Source organism: Haliotis asinina, chromosome 4, assembly GCF_037392515.1.
Source record: "Haliotis asinina isolate JCU_RB_2024 chromosome 4, JCU_Hal_asi_v2, whole genome shotgun sequence".
Lineage (NCBI taxonomy): Eukaryota > Metazoa > Mollusca > Gastropoda > Lepetellida > Haliotidae > Haliotis > Haliotis asinina.
The window spans coordinates 37,971,594-37,993,227 of record NC_090283.1 but is presented as its reverse complement, the minus strand read 5'-3'; the positions used below and the strand labels follow the sequence as shown (position 1 = coordinate 37,993,227).

Genomic DNA, 21,634 nt, shown 5'->3' with positions numbered 1-21,634 from the left:
GGATCCTGTCTTCACAACTCCAAACCCTTAGATCCCTCTCTACACTATGTTCACCTCTTAGATCCCTGTCTACACTACTCACCCCTTAGATCCCTGTCTCCACTACCCACCACTTAGATCCCTGTCTTCACTAGTCTCACCTCTTAGATCCCTGTCTCCACTACTCTCACCCCTTAGATCCATGTCTCCACTAGTCAAACCTCTTAGATCCCTGTCTCCACTAGTTTCACCTCTTAGATCCCTGTCTCAACTACTCAACCCTTAGATCCCTGTCTCCACTACTCACCCCGTAGATCCCTGTCTCCACTACTCACCCCTTAGATCCCTGTCTCCAGTACTGACCCTTAGATCCCTGTCTCCACTAGTCTCACCTCTTAGATCCCTCTCATTACATAGCAGGCAAAAGGCACAATGACATGTTGCTACATCATAACCATGGTAAATAATATAATCATCAGAAATTTTAGGATGACAGTCAAGTCAATTCCCTAGGAAATGAAGCAAACTGATCCCTCCTGTCTTCCTCCTCTCAGCCTTCATCACACAGCTCCTCAGTCATGATGGTGGGTTTGTACTGTAGACACAAGTCAGTCAGTCAGTCTCCTGGTGTAAGCTTGCTACTGAGAAAAGAACATGAAACATTACATTAACCACTTTGATACAATAGCATGACCAGAACTGAACTTTGAAACTCCACTAGCGTAAATGATGATTAAATACAAGCAAAACCTTTCAGAACACGGAAACTTTAACTCATGGGAAGGATGCCCTCCACATTAATCAATTTGCCATAGGTTAGCTGGCAAGTGTTAATGCCTCCTTTTGCAAAGCTAACAACTGAGTATGGCAAATATTGCACTTGACAGACTTTAATTTCAGCCAAATATTAAGCTTGAGTAAACAACTGCAATGCTTGTTGATGTAAAGCACTGAATGGGTTGAAGTACAGTTGAAGATGATTGCGATGCTGCATCCAGTCACACACAGTGTAGCTACAAGTACAGTTGAAGACAATTGTGATGCTGCATCCAGTCACACACAGTGTAGCTACAAGTACAGTTGAAGACAATTGTGATGCTGCATCCAGTCACACACAGTGTAGCTACAAGTACAGTTGAAGACAATTGTGATGCTGCATCCAGTCACACACAGTGTCGCTACAAGTACAGTTGAAGACAATTGTGACAATTGTGATGCTGCATCCAGTCACACACAGTGTCGCTACAAGTACAGTTGAAGACAATTGTGACAATTGTGATGCTGCATCCAGTCACACACAGTGTCGCTACAAGTACAGTTGAAGACAATTGTGACAATTATGATGCTGCATCCAGTCACACTCAGTGTAGCTACAAGTACAGTTGAAGATGATTGCGATGCTGCATCCAGTCACACACAGTGTAGCTACAAGTACAGTTGAAGACAACTGTGACAATTATGATGCTGCATCCAGTCACACACAGTGTAGCTACAAGTACAGTTGAAGACAATTGTGATGCTGCATTCAGTCACACTCAGTGTAGCTACAAGTACAGTTGAGGACAACTGTGACAATTGTGATGCTGCATCCAGTCACACACAGTGTAGCTACAAGTACAGTTGAAGACAATTGTGATGCTGCATCCAGTCACACACAGTGTAGCTACAAGTACAGTTGAAGACAATTGTGATGCTGCATCCAGTCACACACAGTGTAGCTACAAGTACAGTTGAAGACAATTGTGACATTTGTGATGCTGCATCCAGTCACACACAGTGTAGCTACAAGTACAGTTGAAGACAATTGTGATGCTGCATCCAGTCACACACTGTGTAGCTACAAGTACAGTTGAAGACAATTGTGACAATTGTGATGCTGCATCCAGTCACACACAGTGTAGCTACAAGTACAGTTGAAGACAATTGTGATGCTGCATCCAGTCACACACAGTGTAGCTACAAGTACAGTTGAAGACAATTGTGATGCTGCATCCAGTCACACACTGTGTAGCTACAAGTACAGTTGAAGACAACTGTGATGCTGCATCCAGTCTGAACACTTTCTTGTACAGTCGCAGTCTACAGTCACAAGTTTGCTGTGTTGATACAATCCGTACACACACTAGCTGATGGCCTCCACTAGCATTTGCTAATTACAAGTACAGCTTAGGCTGAGATAATGTATCTAATCAGTGTGTTGAACCTTTTCATCCATTTCTTACTAAAACTTACAATGGATTGCAAATTGCTTAGTCTCTTGTAAGTGACTCTTTAACATGATGAGCCTGATGTGAGGTAATGTTGCAGGTCCCTAGTCTAGGTTAAATGATATACGATATTAATTCAGTGATCCCTATGGCTTGTTTGTTATTATCTCAAGCCACACAGCAGTACTTCTAGACTGTGCCTGATTGGTTTATGAGCTCATGAATATTCACAAATTATATTCCTCTTTGATATTTGTTGAAGGATCTGAAAGTAATGAAGATGAAAATCCAAATGAACATGGTAATGACTATCAAATGTTTACCTTATTATATATGACTGTTATTTGTTGTATTTGCAAGAGAGAAAAAATGCAACAAATAGCTAAAAAATGCCCACATTTGCAGTGTTTCATAAATTTATCGATTTTGTATGTATATTCATTCTTTTTGTGAGCAGCTTGAGCTCAGAGGCAGTTCTCAGCGTCCATTCCAAATTGTATTTTGCCCACCATTGAATTATGTATGGTTCCCCTTAAACCTTACCATAGACAGCAAGGAGCCTCAATAAGTCATGCACTTGTGCAAGTTCCTGGCAGTGGTCCCAGCACAGAGAAGATAGCAGGGAGCTGGGAAAGGAACCTGTTTAACGTTGTTATAGAAATATTGCAATCCCACTGATCAATGGAGAAATAACCACATCTTTTGACTTGTGTTAATGTTTATTATACGCTAGAGAGTCCTAAATGATTAATTGGCATTGTAACCATGGATGCATCAAAGCAGTAATGTCTTTGATATCATCACCCAACAACCAGTATAGAAAAGCCACAAAAACCATAAGATTTCCATTAAAGGCTGAGATAAACAATCAGTCTATCATAGGACAGCCAGAGGAGTGTAAGACAATGTCTAATAAAGTATCTGACACAAGCTGCTTGAGGATGTTGTCAATCCTATCTAAATCCATAGTAACTTAAAAGGTAATTTCTAGGATTATGGCATGTGAAAGAGCATGCATGACAGTAGCTTCCCTGCATATACCAGTAGAAGGTGCTTGTTATCATTGAACATTGATTGCAAAGTGTTTTTCCACAGTGTACAGTTGAGGACCAAGGGTGTTGTAATTGCAGATGAACACTCAATGTGGTTGTCTTGAGAGTGTATGTTTTTATGTTGTTACACTATTGTTTGTTGCCTTGATTTGGGTCTCTTGCAATGATTCACAGAGAGAACATGAACCATGTCTAGCTAGTGTTTTGTCCTGTGCAAGAGTTCTGTCATGGATGTCAAAATTGATGTTATTCTTGGAGCACAGGGTCTTGTTATTAGGAACTTAATTCAGTAGACTGTAAATATGTTTGATACTGATCATGGGTTGAATGTTTTTCCATATCCCTGTCTTAATGCAGATAAGTAATTTCAGTTGACTAAAACTTTCTGAGTTCTTTTTAATATGTGAACCTTTGTGTTTTTATGGATTTGTAAATATAGAACTAAGTGGCCTAATTTACTAACAGTGCAGTGAGAGAGTTTGTCAGTTAGCCGGCTGTAGGTCATAAAAGTGACAATAAATGCAAAATTTGAAAAACAGAAATGGGATATATTTATTGGGTATAAGAGGAGAAATCAAACTGAACAGACACAGTTCAAGTGGCACTCAGGGAAAAGGATTGTCTTTCACTCTTTGAAAAGGTGAAACTGAATAAAATAAATGTGCAAAAAAACAACTGTGCTACATTCATCAAAACGTAAATTATGTTAAGGCTTAGATTAGAGGTTAAAAGAATAATGACAGACCAAGTTTAATGAAATAGAATCTGGAGCAGGATGCTTTGCCCTTGTGAGATTACCAGGTTTACAGTACATTCAGGATTAGGTCTTGTGGCTCCCTGTCATGTCATCGAGCTGGACCAGGGATATTTCTGATCATTCAACACAGGGTCCATTTCCACAGTGCAACACAAAGACATCTGAGTAAACATGTTGGACCACTTGCCACAGTGCAGTGCCCCATTTCACAAAGCTCTCGTAAGCCTAGAATCTCGTAACTTTTCTCGTAGCATCCGTAGCTTCTGTGCTACAGTATAGGAGATACAAGGGCTACGGGAAAACTTACGTGATCTTAAGCTTACGAGAGTTTTCTGAAATGGGCCCCTGGATGCCAGTAAACATGTTAGGTCACTTGCCACAGTACTGCATGTCAGTAAACATGTTGGGTCACTTGCCACAGTACTGCATGTCAGTAAACATGTTAGGTCACTTGCCACAGTACTGCATGTCAGTAAACATGTTAGGTCACTTGCCACAGTACTGCATGTCAGTAAACATGTTAGGTCACTTGCCACAGTACTGTATCTGAGTTAACATGCTGGATCACTTGCACAACAGTCCTGTATGCCATTAAACATGCTGGATCACTTGCACAACAGTCCTGTATGCCATTAAACATGCTGGGTTACTTGCCCAGTACTGCATCTGAGTAAACATGCTAGGTCACTTGCCTCAGTACTGGATGCCAGTATACGTGTTGAGTCACTTGCCACAGTACTGCATGTCAGTAAATATTGTTGGACACTTGTAGCATCATAGGAGGTGTAACAGGTTTCAGTACTTCATATTGTATCCACCTGGTTTCTACTTTGCAGATCCACTGGATAATAATACACACTAATATACAGTCTGAAAAACATCACCAACACTTCAGCAAGTCTAATGTTATGAAACTGTAGATGTATTTGAATGAGCCAAGAGGTCACTGTCACAACCCCACTGAAACATTAACAGTAATTCTTTTCAGAACCAATATTGTTTGAATGAGAACACTTCACTTATTTCATATAATGGTTCTGTACGTCTGTCATATTAGTCTGGAATGAGGTAGCGCTGGGTTGTATACATACACATGGACAATACAGCAATAATCCCAAGTGTAGATGAGGAGAAGCCCCATGCACCTCTTTGAAGGGACAGTTCTGCATGGGCAGAACCAGCCTACAATGATTCACCAGCCAAGTTGAGTCCATGCTCCAGTAATGAGTTAAGAATTTGTCTGGCCTTGATTGGAATGGGCGAAGTCGATTGTGAAAGTGTGATGATCATAGCAGCAAGGAGAGAATGAATGGAGAATGCCAGACAGCCCGAGTCAAGTCCCTCCTGGATCCATGCCAACAGTCAGAAACCATGTTGTTAACCATTGATTCTGTATCCACATACACCTGCAGTAAATGTACCCTACATCTATATGATATACCCACATCTGTGTACCCTACATCTATATGATATACCCACATCTGTGTACCCTACATCTATATGATATACCCACAGTCTGTGTACCCTACATCTATATGATATACCCACATCTGTGTACCCTACATCTATGTGATATACCCACAGTCTGTGTACCCTACATCTATATGATATACCCACAGTCTGTGTACCCTACATCTATATGATATACCCACAGTCTGTGTACCCTACATCTATATGATATACCCACAGTCTGTGTACCCTACCCCTATGTGACACACAGTCTGTGTGTACCCTACCTCTATATGGCACACAGTCTATGTACCCAACCTCTGTATGACTCACAGTCTGTGTACCCTACATCTATATTACACACAGTCTATGTACCTGTCATCTATATGACACACAGTCTATGTACCTGTCATCTATATGACACACAGTCTATGTACCATACATCTATATGACACACAGTCTGTGTACCCTACCTCTGTATGACACACAGTCTGTGTACCCTACCTCTGTGTGATACACCCACAGTCTTTCTGACCTACTTGAGCTACACACACTGTAGGTGTATCTGTATACTCTTACAGTCTGTGTACACCTACAAGTAAATGCACCATCTACCTACACAATTCATATTTCTAAGTGTACATCACACATATTTCTACCAGGAAACCAAATAGGTTTGCGCCTCCACATGACATGTATTGCCACCTACACACATCACATAGCTGTACCTACTCATGACACATATTTGTTTCCCATCCCAAATGCCACTGTACAGTCTTCATCATGTATAATTGATTCTGTAGAGCTCTATTTCACACTTTGCAATCTGTGTTAGCTTGTGATATTGGAACTGATCTACACTTCTCCAGATGGTGCCACAAGGTTTTCCTGTGTGTATTGCCATACTAAAAGTCTATACTACATTGAACAAAGGTCATTCACCAGAATCAATAACGTACCAATATATCAAATGTTCTGCATTTGAAACTGATATTGGCTGCATGAGTGTGAATGAGGATTTGCTGTTTCCTGTAGCTCTAGTTTCTTATGCAGGAAAGGTCAGGCATGTCCTAAACAAGTGATCCTCAACACTATTACTGTTGCAAACCCTTAAGGAGCACCACAATCAATCACTAGATGCACAGAATAGCACAAGGCCAGCTGCTTTCGGCAATTGTATCAAATGCCAAAAGCTATTCTGGCTTAAGGATTGCTATTTATAGATTTATCTGTCTTCTGTGAGTGTTGATGGTGGAGACAGAGAGAGGAATGTGGATGCATGAACTATTTTTAACTGTAATTGATGTGGCATGGTGTCAAGATGTATGACCTCAATTAGGTGTCATGTACACATACATGTTAACTGTAGTAGTTGTACATTCTACATACATCCTTCATAGCCGTTGGTAGCATTGAATGACAGGGAGCTCTAACAGTGCCCATCTAATAACATTGAGCAATAGACATAAACTATTGACTAACATGGAGCTTCAACAATACCCATCAAACATCATAAAGAAATAGAAACCAATGGACTTCTAACAGTGCCCATCATATATCATAGCCCAATAGACAGGGTCCTAACAATGCCCATCAGGTAACATAGAGCTACAGACAGAACCCACTGAATAACATGAAGCTCTAACAATGCCCATTGAATATCATGGTCCAATAGACAGAACCCACTGAATAACATGAAGCTCATACAATGCCCATTGAATATCATGGTCCAATAGACAGAACCCACTGAATAACATGAAGCTCTAACAATGCCCATTGAATATCATGGTCCAATAGACAGAACCCACTGAATAACATGAAGCTCTAACAATGCCCATTGAATATCATGGACCAATAGACAGAACCCACTGAATAACATGAAGCTCTAACAATGCCCATTGAATATCATGGTCCAATAGACAGAACCCATTGAATAACATGAAGCTCTAACAATGCCCTTTGAATATCATGGACCAATAGACAGAACCCATTGAATAACACGAAGCTCTAACAATGCCTATTGAATATCATGGACCAATAGACAGAACCCATTGAATAGCACAAAGCTCTAACAATGCCCATTGAATATCATGGACCAAAAGACAGAACCCGTCGAATAACATGAAGCTCCAACAGTCCCCATCAATTAACATAGAGCAATATACAGAAGCACTGGAATAGCATGTAGCTCTAACAGTGCCCATCATATATCATAGACCAATAGAGAGAATCCACTGAATAACATGGAGTTTTAACAGTACCCATTAAATAAGCAATAGACAGAATCCATTGAATAATGTCAGCCTCTAACAATGCTTATGATATAACATGGGCAGTGATATCACAGTGTTGACAGTCATGTCACAGTCCAGCAGTGAAAGTAATAATGTTGGTATAGGCAGTCATGTCATTCTGGCAGTATAGGCTGTCATGTCAGTCTGATAGTGTAGGCAATCATGTCACAATCTAGTGGTGTAGACAGTCATGTCACAGTCGGATGGTGTAGGCAGTCATGTCACATTCTAATGTTGTAGGCAGTCTTCTCACAGTCTAACAATGTAGGCAGTCATGTCACAGTCAAGCAGGGAAAGGAATACAGTCTCACATCTTAGGCAGTCTTATTTGAAAGAAAGTAAAATATGTGAGAAGTATTGATTCTAACAGTGATATTCAGTTCTCAAGAAAATCTTCTCTTCTGACTTTTTATGACTGAGAAATGTTTCCATGCTTAAACATCAAGCAAACTGCACAGGCACAGAGATCATGGATGATCTAACCCAATAAATATGTAAGCAATAACACTGAGCTCAAGTTTCTATTAACATGTCAACTAGAGCCAGAAAATCCTTTTATTTTTTCAAAATGTTCATGCGGTACTGGCTGCTCAGTGCAGTGTTTTTTGCCAGAAGGTTCCAACTTCTAATCTCTTTCACCTGTCAATAAATTTTCCTTTTCAAAAAGTATCAATTTCCAGAAGGTTCAGCTTGTCAGTTACCATGACATGTCAGTTAAACCACCTTCCTGCAGGCTGACACATTACCCATGAATCTGGCGCATATAAAAGGGATGATGCACTACTCAACAGCCAGTGTCTTTGAAGCACCTGTCACTGTGCTGGTCAAAATGAGACGTATCCACAGGCAGAGGTAAAGGGCCACAGAAATGGGATGTTTTCCAGTCATCATATCATTTTTATTGTACACTCAAAGTGTATTTATAAATGAAGGTTGTCAGCATTTGTCAGTGCTTGCAGCCCAACCCTGCTCTTCAGTACATCAATTAGGTTAAGTGGTTGTAGGAGAACGGCATGTGAGACCAGAGCACAAATAACCCAGACCTGTATCCAATCCAAGTGGGTATCATTACATCCTCAAAGTTTGCATTATCAAATTGTGTCAGAAAAAGTTTTTGCACAGCCAGTTAGAGATGTCACAGCTTTCCTCTTGGAAGTTTTCTTTTCACTTAAATAGGAAATGTGTTTGATGCAAAAACAGTTCTTCTGTTTTCAATTTGGTTAAATGATTCTACCTCTTCAGTCAAACATAACCAGTCAGTCCTGGCATACCAAAGCTAGTTTGATAGTTGGTATGTACAGGTCTTTGAGAACTTACTGCAGTCTAAGTAAACTTAGCCTCAGTGTATTTCATGACACACAAACACTGAGTCTAACAAAACCTAGTAGAAGGTCGCGTCAGGTAACCTTTGAGTGACCAATCAAATGCGAGGTTAAATGGATTTAACTAATCACGGCTATTATTTAGGAATAGGAGGGACTTTCAAAATATTCAGGTCACTGACACAGATCTCTCCATAAACAAAAATCCGCATATGACACAGTTATTTGACCTGCAGTAATAACGCTTTGGGGTTTCTGTTGACATGGTTACCATTAGCTAATATTTCCGCAAGATAACATCCCTGAATATTGCCAAAACCACTATTTTCAGTGACTGTTTACTCACCGTTGTCATGGTTGTACGTACACTGTGGGCATCACCCGGAAGCAAGCGTACGCTACATAGTATTCGGGGTCATTCGGGTACGAACCTTATCAAGACAAAAAGTTCAAAAGGTGTGTGCGAATGTGCACTTCCGCAATTTGATAAGCTGTGTTTTGATTGGTCAGTCTCAAAGGTTACCTGACACGACCTCCCATAATGTTTTGTTAGACTCAGTAGTGGTGTGTACCGAAAAGTACTGAGAACAAGGTTACTTACACTTACTGATACATAAATGTGTTTCCATAATCTCCATGAATACAGTGTGTATTTGAAAGTGTTGATATTAACTCACACCCAACTATGACATCACATGATAAGAGTCATGAATATAGTTTTAATAACTTCCAGTGAAGTTGTTGGTGTAAAACACCATGTCATCCAAAAGGAAAGAAAAGTACTAAGCTTTTCCAAATGTGTTAAATAACTCCATGATTGATCCTTAGCGAGATGTCTCATAGGTACACTTTTACATGAATGGTACAAGCAAAATATCCATAAAGCATGTTTGTACAGATGAAACTCTGTTTGGAGACTGGGTTAGAACAGGTCCCAAACCTTTATGCTGGTGTTGCAAGTCAACCAAGATCAAGGGGTTACAATGTGCAGTGTGCCTCATCATGCACAGATGCTGTGGATCAATGGTTGTGCTGTTCTCATCGGTTTTTTCCGGACACTCATTTGATTTCATAGCAGGAATTTAGTTATGCATACCCTGCAAATAGTGAAAGAGACAGCATGGGCCTGAAACATATCAACCCTACAAGCACATTAACTCAAGGGCCGAAATCAAATGACACATATGTATGTTTCTGCCCTTCTAGATTGAGATGTTGCAGACCAGGATACATTGCTTCACCAACAGGTAAAAACAGGGACTGATGCCCAAACATGGACTTGCTACTTGTCAGAACATAGTTCACCCTGCAGCTGACAAATTGTATGGAAAAGATCATTGTATGAATTGTGGCGATGTATGGTCGTGAAAACAACTGGAATGGACAGTTTAGATCAGATGAAAACCCTTCTTATCCCTGTTTATGTGAAGATAATTCCCCAAAGTTTGATACAAACACTGCACATACAGCCTTATATTCTTTGTCAAGATCATGCAGTGTCCTCAAGTCATATGAGGTACCGGTATATATGTCATCAGTCATCAGAAGATCTGTACAGTGTCATCAGTCAGAAGATCTCTATGGTATCATCATCAGTCATCAGAAGATCTGTGCAGTGTCATTATCACTGCACATACAGCCTTGTATTCTTTGTCAAGATCATACAGGGTCCTGAAGTGATATGAGCCACCAGCTACCAGTATATATGTCATTGGTCATCAGAAGATCTGTACAGTGTCATCATCTGAAGATCTGTACAGTGTCATCTGTCATGAGATGTGTAAAGTCATCAGGAGACCTGTACATTATCAATCAATTGTATGAAGATTTCTACAGTGTCATCAATCATATGAAGATCTGTACAGTGTCATCAGTCAGAAGATCTCTATGGTATCATCATCAGAAGATCTGTACAGTATCATCAATCGTTTGAGGATTTCTACAGTGTCATCAGTTATCACAAGATCTGTACAGTATTGTCATCAGTCACCAGAAGATCTGTACCATATCGTTATCAGTCATGAGAAGATCTGTACTGTATTGTCAATCATGTAGAAGTTCTGTACTGTATTATTATAAATCATGTGAAGATCTGTACAATGTAATTCGGTCATGAGAAGATTTCTACAGTATCATTATCAATCATGAGCAGATCTGCACAGTATCATTTTCAGTCTTGAGAAGATCTGTAGAGTGTCATCACTCATGAGACGATCTGTGCAGTGTCATTAGTCATCAGAAGATCTGTACAGCATCACTATCAATCCTATGAAGATCTATATAATGCCATCATGAAAAGATCTTTACAGTGTTGTCATCAGTCATGACGAGATCTGTACAATGTCACCAGTCATGAGAAGAGCTGTACAATGTTGCCATCAGTCATGAGAAGAGCTGTATGGATTCTTCATCAGTCATGAGAAGATCTGTACAGTGTCATTATCAATTATCATGTGAAGATCTGTACAATGTCACCAGTCATGAGGAGATGTGAAAGTGCCAGGCATTTGCTTTATCCACCAAAACTAAGGGTCTTGGAGACTTCCTGTTAACAATTTCACAGGTCCTTGGAACTGGTGTAGAATGCTGAAATAATATACTACAGGTCTATATATTTCTTGTCATGAATGTAATACAGTAACTATTATTGTGTGTTCTGGGGATGCTATGCATATTTTGGTCAGCATCCATTCTACATTTGTGCATACTGACCACATGTATCTGTGTCATCTACAACACATCTGTGTCATCATCCACCATGACACTCAGCTTCCTTAGATACAGGAGATCATCTGCAAGGCTGCCGGAATATCATGTGGAGTCTGACTGCTGTATTTGAATTGGCTGCATCAGAACCCATTGGACAGTGCTGGTATACATGTTAAACAATGAGACCAGACTGCACTGAATATTAGTGCCAGGAATTTATGTCCTGGAAGAAGACAAAACAGTGTGATGGGTCAACTGCTATAGACTTTTTTAAATACAGTTCTGAACAACACTATTGACGGACACATTCCTCTGAAATGAAACTGTCACCGCTGAAATTGACGTTGGAAATGCACAAAACTCAAGAGAAATATTAACGCTAGCCGTTGCCAATTGATTTCACTGGGTCAGCAGGCTGAGAGTGGGGCTAAGTCTATGTGTTCAGGGAGAGTGTTTCACATGCGTAAGTCTTATCTATTTGCTGCTTCGAAAACGAAATCCCAATAAATACAACCATATTTGGACACTTGCCATTGCAGCTTGAAGACTTTTAGCTGTGATGTAGCGGTTCCTTCGGGACTGGCCAGCTTGTGTGGCAGCAGCGCCACCACCACCTCTAATGACTACACAACTTGTTAATGGAAGCGAACTTGCATTGATAGATGAAATATACCACACATTAGGTCAACATTGGGTTCCTGTACATCCTAACACACACTTCACTACAACTTTGCCCAGTAATTGATATACTTGGTGTTAAGCCATGACTAATAGCACCAGTCTAAAGCAAGAATTAATTCTCTTTCCTCCCTGACATGCTGTCAATATTTGGATTATTATTCCAGGATATTTTTAATCAATGAAAGAATAATGTTTGACAAGAGTGGGGATGTTATTCCAGTGGATTGTTGCCCCAACCTCCCAGACTTGGGCTTGTGCCCTGCTAGCCAATCAAACACTACGATTCAGGTTTATTGTTGTAGTGCTACGCAGGCATTCATTTATTGATCACTCAGGGGACACAAAATTCCTACTGGAGTTATTCTTTTTTGTCTATTAGAACAAATATGTTTTTTGTCCTTCAGAGCTGTTCAACAGCTATGAGAGTTCAGTTGTTATGGCTTTCACATGAATTCTGCTGCTTTGGAGTTTTTATAAATGATGAGTAGACATTTCATATGGTTCAGTGTGAATGGCTGGAAAGCATGGCAAATAATGATGGCCTTCCCCTGGACAGAATTTATACACCTTTACACATATTGTTGCTGCCATTGTTTCAAAAGCCATGACATATAAGCTCATAGCCCAGTATTAGTATTTTACCAAATTACTTCCAATAATACCAGCAATAATGTGACAAACCTGGGGTTATATACTATTCTGTCAGGTACCTATACTGATAGTGGTGAGGGCAGGTGTATATTCAGCTGTTGCTTTTTAGTATTCATCAAGACTGTAAATCTAGTGGTGTTTGCCAACTTGTGTGAAATGTTGTTCGATTCCTTGGACTCTTCACATGAACCCTACTGACTGTATTTTGTCGGCTGGAATACACATGTCAAAAACAACATATATCTTTGTCTGTCTGTATAATTCATCAGTCTGTCAACTAGGGAACTAGCTTAGAATGATGATGTAGAAATATGTTTAGTCAGAACATTTTTAGTTAGTTAGATAATACGTCATGAACAAATACACAAGACAGCAGCTCAACACTAATTAAGTGATACAATCTGCTCGTGGTCAGCTTACACAAGAGTCAGAATGCCTAGCATGTTAACAGTGACAAAGAGACAATGTCATTGCGTTGGACCTAGTGATGTGTGATGGCAAACATGGCCGAGGGGATGACCATTTAAATGTCACACACACTAATTAATAAAAATGAGTACGATGCATGTGTTAGCTGACAGTTCATATACAATATGGTGGTGATGAGGATTAATGGAGATCAGCATCATAGCAATAACTGCAATTAAGTCATACATGTTTGGGCTACATGGGCTTTGGTCTTTAGTATTATTTGAACCATGGTTGTATTTCTTCAGTCACTATGACAAGACTCCAGATGCTTATCCAATATGTTCAATGATTCCAAAATTATTCATTCTCTCTCTTTTTCTCTCTTTTTATTCAGGAGTATGTAGGCCATTGGCCCATAATACATAGCATTGTATGAGTTATTTTGCAGCCAACAAACGGCTTTTATGCAGTTCATTTGCATGAAAGACATACATACATTGCAAGATTTCTTAATCCCATAGGGTTGTCTACAGACATCAATGCATTGAATTTAAACAGAGTAGGAGGGTTATAATAATATTGAGGAATATACAGAGTGCGCAGACGATTATAAGCTGGACAAATTAAGAGAAAGTGGTATTCATTTTCAATATGGTTACCTGAGCACATATTACAATATCTGAAATATCTAGGTATATTATGATATCTACCATTTTCAATGGCTAACTGGTGAGAACTGCAACGAAAGCGAGCAAGAGCAATACAGAATTTCTTCACCTGTATACACTGTAAATAAAGTTCTTGTCTAAATACTTGTTTATATAGTGAATAAGAATAACTTTTAGAACTTGATGACAGAGATTCATACCAACCCTGGATGTACATATTTTGCGCCCTCATCACGAATTCTGATAAAAATGCATCAATATTATTAATGCATTGTCGTTCCCACACATACCCAAACCCCATCTTATATAACAACATTCTAAGTTTTGCAGCCCAGTTAGTTTTACCATTGGATACATCCAATAACATTAAATTATAACATTTTCTGGGAAAACGTGATGATGGCATTTACAACAACTTGTTCCAAAATTTAATACAGCGCTTATACGCAAGAATATATTTCCTGTATATTATTCATTCAATGAATCAGTATGATTTATTACCAAAATAGTGCCAAGTGGACTGCAAAGTGATGTACACTCTGGTAGTGATAGAGTAACAACTTTAGAAGTGTTACAACCAGTTGTCTGGAGAAATTCTGAGGTAATGCTACTTGTTTGCATGAAACAAATGAGAGGTACAGCTGGTAATTTGTCTTTACTTCCTGTATGGTTCATACATATATCTCAGCATGTACCAGCACACCAAGGTATGGTGACAATGGTATGCCTCATTGTCAGGAGTGTTGCACAAACTAACTTACTCACTATGGTTTCGAATTGTCATACTGTCATGAATCATTGCATGGATACAGACTACCTTTGACTATATATCAAATACCATGGGATACAAACTACTTGTGGCTGTCATCAACATATACCATGTGATTCAGGATACCATTGGCTGATATAAGGCTATAACACTTAGCACAGACTGCCTATGGTTGATACCAGAGTATACCACAGTCAACAGACTACTGCAGCCTTCCCCCCAGGTAACCGGGAATTGTTTCACCCTAGGTAACCAGGAATTGTTTCACCCCATTTAACCAGGAATTGTTTCACCCCAGGTAACCACGTAGTTTTACCCTAGGTAACCAGGAATTGTTTCACCCCATTTAACCAGGAATTGTTTCACCCCAGGTAACCACGTAGTTTTACCCTAGGTAACCAGGAATTGTTTCACCTCAGGTAACCAGGAATTGTTTCACCCTAGGTAACCAGGAATTGTTTCACCCTAGGTAACCAGGAATTGTTTCACCCCATTTAACCAGGAATTGTTTCACCCCAGGTAACCACGTAGTTTTACCCTAGGTAACCAGGAATTGTTTCACCCCATTTAACCAGGAATTGTTTCACCCCAGGTAACCACGTAGTTTTACCCTAGGTAACCAGGAATTGTTTCACCCTAGGTAACCAGGAATTGTTTCACCCCATTTAACCACGAATTGTTTCACCCCAGGTAACCACGTAGTTTTACCCTAGGTAACCAGGAATTGTTTCACCCCAGGTAACCACGTAGTTTTACCCTAGGTAACCAGGAATTGTTTCACCCTAGGTAACCAGGAATTGTTTCACCCTAGGTAACCAGGAATTGTTTCACCCCATTTAACCAGGAATTGTTTCACCCCAGGTAACCACGTAGTTTTACCCTAGGTAACCAGGAATTGTTTCACCCTAGGTAACCAGGAATTGTTTCACCCTAGGTAACCCCCAATTGTTTCACCCCAGGTAACCACGTAGTTTTACCCTAGGTAACCAGGAATTGTTTCACCCTAGGTAACCAGGAATTGTTTCACCCCAGGTAACCACGTAGTTTTACCCTAGGTAACCAGGAATTGTTTCACCCTAGGTAACCAGGAATTGTTTCACCCTAGGTAACCCCCAATTGTTTCACCCCAGGTAACCACGTAGTTTTACCCTAGGTAACCAGGAATAGTTTCACCCCAGGTAACCAGGAATTGTTTCACCCTAGGTAACCAGGAATTGTTTCACCCTAGGTAACCAGGAATTGTTTCACCCCATTTAACCAGGAATTGTTTCACCCCAGGTAACCACGTAGTTTTACCCTAGGTAACCAGGAATTGTTTCACCCCAGTTAACCAGGAATTGTTTCACCCCAGGTAACCACGTAGTTTTACCCTAGGTAACCAGGAATTGTTTCACCCCAGGTAACCAGGAATTGTTTCACCCTAGGTAACCAGGAATTGTTTCACCCCATTTAACCAGGAATTGTTTCACCCCAGGTAACCACGTAGTTTTACCATAGGTAACCAGGAATTGTTTCACCCTAGGTAACCCCCAATTGTTTCACCCCAGGTAACCACGTAGTTTTACCCTAGGTAACTAGGAATTGTTTCACCCTAGGTAACCAGGAATTGTTTCACCCTAGGTAACCAGGAATTGTTTCACCCCAGGTAACCACGTAGTTTTACCCTAGGTAACCAGGAATTGTTTCACCCTAGGTAACCAGGAATTGTTTCACCCTAGGTAACCCCCAATTGTTTCACCCCAGGTAACCACGTAGTTTTACCCTAGGTAACTAGGAATTGTTTCACCCTAGGTAACCAGGAATTGTTTCACCCTAGGTAACCAGGAATTGTTTCACCCCAGGTAACCACGTAGTTTTACCCTAGGTAACCAGGAATTGTTTCACCCTAGGTAACCAGGAATTGTTTCACCCTAGGTAACCCCCAATTGTTTCACCCCAGGTAACCACGTAGTTTTACCCTAGGTAACTAGGAATTGTTTCACCCTAGGTAACCAGGAATTGTTTCACCCTAGGTAACCAGGAATTGTTTCACCCCAGGTAACCACGTAGTTTTACCCTAGGTAACCAGGAATTGTTTCACCCTAGGTAACCCCCAATTGTTTCACCCCAGGTAACCACGTAGTTTTACCCTAGGTAACCAGGAATTGTTTCACCCCAGGTAACCAGGAATTGTTTCACCCTAGGTAACCAGGAATTGTTTCACCCCAGTTAACCAGGAATTGTTTCACCCCAGGTAACCACGTAGTTTTACCCTAGGTAACCAGGAATTGTTTCACCTCAGGTAACCAGGAATTGTTTCACCCTAGGTAACCAGGAATTGTTTCACCCTAGGTAACCAGGAATTGTTTCACCCCATTTAACCAGGAATTGTTTCACCCCAGGTAACCACGTAGTTTTACCCTAGGTAACCAGGAATTGTTTCACCCTAGGTAACCCCCAATTGTTTCACCCCAGGTAACCACGTAGTTTTACCCTAGGTAACCAGGAATTGTTTCACCCCATTTAACCAGGAATTGTTTCACCCCAGGTAACCACGTAGTTTTACCCTAGGTAACCAGGAATTGTTTCACCCCAGGTAACCACGTAGTTTTACCCTAGGTAACCAGGAATTGTTTCACCCTAGGTAACCAGGAATTGTTTCACCCTAGGTAACCAGGAATTGTTTCACCTTAGGTAACCAGGAATTGTTTCACCCCATTTAACCAGGAATTGTTTCACCCCAGGTAACCACGTAGTTTTACCCTAGGTAACCAGGAATTGTTTCACCCTAGGTAACCAGGAATTGTTTCACCTTAGGTAACCCCCAAAGGTTTCACCCTAGGTAACCCCCAAAGGTTTCACCCTAGGTAACCCCCAATTGTTTCACCTTAGGTAACCCCCAAAGGTTTCACCCAAGGAAGCCAGGGGTAGTTTCAGTCTAGGTAGCCAAGAATTGTTTCACCCTAGGTAATTCAGAAGGTTTACAGCCATGGGGGCTAGGAAGAATTTCATCCCTGAGGCACAGAGTCCTCTGTTATAGTGCAGAGAAACTTCTATCAACAGCACCTTTGCAATCATTTGGTTTGGTTTTGTAATTGCACACATTGGTTTCTTTGTTGGACTCAAATTTGCTTGGATAATCTAGATGTCATCATTACGAACAGCTGTAGCACTGAGCAACAGTGTGCAGGATATGTTAGATTACACTTCCACTTCATTATGGAAATTATTAATTCTGTCTTTTACTGTCGAATTACATACAATCCATGAATTAAATACAGTAGACTATCTAATACGAAGCAGACATCCACACTTTAAGTGTAGTATTTTGTTATTGACAAGAAGCAGAAGTCTTTGAGTAGTTAATGCTATTACTGATGCTGGCTTGTGTAGCCGCCTTGCCTCTAAATAGACTTGCAAAATGACATTAACTGCCATCAGTAATCCAATCATACCCAGTGATTTAGTTGTAATTGAGAAATTGTATCGACCAATTTTCATCAGATTTGTAATAAACCCACAATTATCCAATTACATGTTCGTACAAAGACTTTGATCCAGGCCAAGCTACCAGATTTGATTGTGATGTTTATCTTAGCCTTGGAGGATTGCCTCCATAACTTGTCTATAAATAGTGCCTGTTTTTCTCTCAAGCCTCATCTACTTGCATAATGTTCTGTCTGATGAATTTGATGTTATACCCATTTGATGTCCACACAGTACAAACATTTGCTATTATTGGAATATCACATCTATTTCATTTTCAAGAAATGTCTGTGATATTCTGATACTCATGAGAGGTTCTTCATTGATTGTGACTGATTGTTAATTCTCATGGTTATGTCATATACACCAAGGTTAATATATGTTCTAAAAAAGCCTGACCCTGATTTCACTGAGGGTGGTTATGAGTGTTATGGGACAGATGAGATATATATAAATCAGTCCACTGACAGACTTTTTGTCAGGCACATGGAGCTTAAGTTTTATTTCCAAGGGACATGTGAGTTATATTTGACACACTGGCTGTTGGCACACTTGGTGTTTCAGAGTCTGCAACTGTTCATGTTGTCCTCTGTTCCAGATGTTGGTGGCCATGTGGGTTTAACGTGACACGCTGGCTGTTGACAGACTTGGTGTTTCACAGTCTGTGACTTTTGATGATCTTCTGTATGTTTCAGATGTTGGTAGACCATGTCAGTCAGATGGTAACTCACAAAACATTTCGGCTGCTGATTCCTCTGCTAATTTTTACTGGCCTACAACAAGGATTCATGTATTCAGATTTTAACCAGGTAGTATAATCTTCAATGAATACCCAAATTGTTTCACTCCAGTTGTTACGCTTTTATACCTCTTTGACCTCACCCCAAATAATTTGTATGTCAGCATTGTAATGCAAATTCCTGTTCTTTTTCTTGAATCTACGGCTACAACAATGTTTTTGGGGGTTTTTTTTGTTTTGAGAAATCCATTTTAGTCATTAATATTAAGATGTATTTGGACAGAAGGTTTTTAAATACAATAAATGTGCCGGCATTTAGAGTCAGCTAGTATTTAAAAGAATTGACTTAAAATACATCACTATGATATTGCTGTAGGGGGTATTATGAAAGGATTTTGACCCTTGGTTTGAATCAGACCATCATTGTTTTTCCTACAGGCAAGATTTGAGAGGTATCTATCTGGGAAGCTATTAGAGGTTTGAGTATGTTTGTTTGCAGCATTATGTGACCTGCACACTTGGAGAGGAGTACGTGGGCTACACAATGATCACTATGGGGATCTGCAGCATGCTGGGGTCCATCTTGGTGGCCCTGACTGGGAAGCGGATCCCCCGGGAGGTGGTGCTTGGATTTGGCGGCATTATGCACATTGCACTCATGATTGGATTCCTTATATGGATACCAGACAACCATCCAGTGTTGTTCTTTGTCCTGGCAGGAGCTTGGGGCGTCTGTGATGCGGTGTGGCAGACACAGTGTAACAGTAAGTGTTCACAGAGTTCAAGACACCTGTACCATTGTACCGTTTTGAAACAGTAGAGATATTTGATGATTTTTTCTGTTAGTGGTTTAGTGTTTGAATTGTGCAAGTAGAATGGGGCCTTCCACTCCTTCAGTGAAGCCCTTTCACAAAGGGGAAGACTCTGACTTTCTCTTTGATCCATGTTTCTACTACTTTGAATGAGATCACACTGTATTCAAGAGAAGCATGTTTACATGTTAATGTTTTCTGAATGATAAGGACAATTACTTCATACCGTAATTAGGTCATTGTGATCTACCTTCAAGGGTATTTGAGGACGTTGAGGTAACTGATAAAGCGTTCATTCATCACATCAAAGACCCAGGTTAGATTAATTACTTGGATACAAAGTGTGACTCTCATTTCTGGTGTCCCCTGCCGTGATATTGCTGGAATATTGCCAAAAGCGGCATACAACTACACTTCTCACAGTAGGCCATTTGTGATTTGAATTCATTATGACATATTTCCAGGTTACAGAGAATGTGTATCTGTTGTTGCAGCTCTCATCTGCCTGACCTGTGTAGATGAGCCAGATATAGCATTTGCCAACTACCGCCTGCTTCAGAGTTTGGGTCTCACCATCGCCTTCTGCTGTGGGACGTTCATGTGTGTGTCGGCCAAGCTGTACATGTTGATGACAATGTTGGTGGTGGCAATCATGTTCTATGTGCTGGCCGAGTATCGAGTGAGGCATGTAGATGAGGATGATGTTTTTGAGGACCACAACTGAAGGCCATATCAACAACACCAGAAGTCAAAGTATGCTGGATATGTGGAACTTACCAAGAGAACTTTTTTGTGTGGACATCTGGAGTGCCACTCAAAAATATTGATGACAGAAAAAAATATGATATTACTGTTCAAATACAAATCAGAATAGCCATTATGAGATTACATATGTCATTGTGCTTATTCCACCAGTCATAAAGTTTTGCTTTTTAGGCATCTCCTTGGTGGCTGACTGCAAAAAACTAAACACCAGCACATTGATTAAGAGACGGTATATTGCGAACACACCTTACATTTACTCTGATACATATTACACCACCACACTAATCATCACATATTATAACACATGAAAATGGCTGATTTTAATGATATAGGATTCTTGTTCATTGCTTATCTGATGATCAGTCAGCATCAGTTATGTGATGTTGGAACAGGAACTTAGTGTGGACAAACTGTGTTTGTAAGTGGACTTTTTTCTTTGTTCTAGAGTGTTACTGTGTTATTTGTGAGGTATTAGCTTGGCTTTAGGGTAGTACTTCATGAAGATACTTACACCAGATAGGATGGACATCCTAACAAGGTTGCATGTATGATATCCTTTGCATTGCAAATATAAACATTCAGAAAGGACAAATTCATGGGATTCTCCACCAGTGCCAGCTGTTTAAGATGAAACAGAATTATGTGTGACATGGCAATGCCACAAAATATTCCAGCTCTCCATACATTGTCTATAAGAGTGCAGCTGTCAGCTCGGAGGAGAACTGGTGATACATGCTGGTGTAGATCACTAGCAAACTTCATGCTGGACAAATATTATGCAAATGTATTGATTTGTGTGGCGAAGACAGGAACTTTCTGAACTGTTTTATTACATGGATTATGCTACAGAAGTATTACATTTGTACCACTTGCATCCAAGTGAAATGTTGTGAGAATGACATTT

General features: G+C 40.1%; 1 protein-coding gene across 1 annotated transcript in view; it reads left to right on the top strand.

Moving 5' to 3' along the window:
* LOC137282470 (protein unc-93 homolog A-like) overlaps nt 1–20,842 on the top strand; it is a 55,153-nt gene extending 34,311 nt beyond the window's left edge. The window contains exons 3-5 of the mRNA XM_067814226.1: nt 19,110–19,223; nt 19,653–19,917; nt 20,460–20,842. Coding sequence (XP_067670327.1) covers nt 19,110–19,223; nt 19,653–19,917; nt 20,460–20,689 — 609 coding nt within the window. The 3' untranslated portion in view covers nt 20,690–20,842. The remainder of the gene's footprint in view (nt 1–19,109; nt 19,224–19,652; nt 19,918–20,459) is intronic.
* The last annotated feature ends 792 nt before the right edge of the window (nt 20,843–21,634 follow it).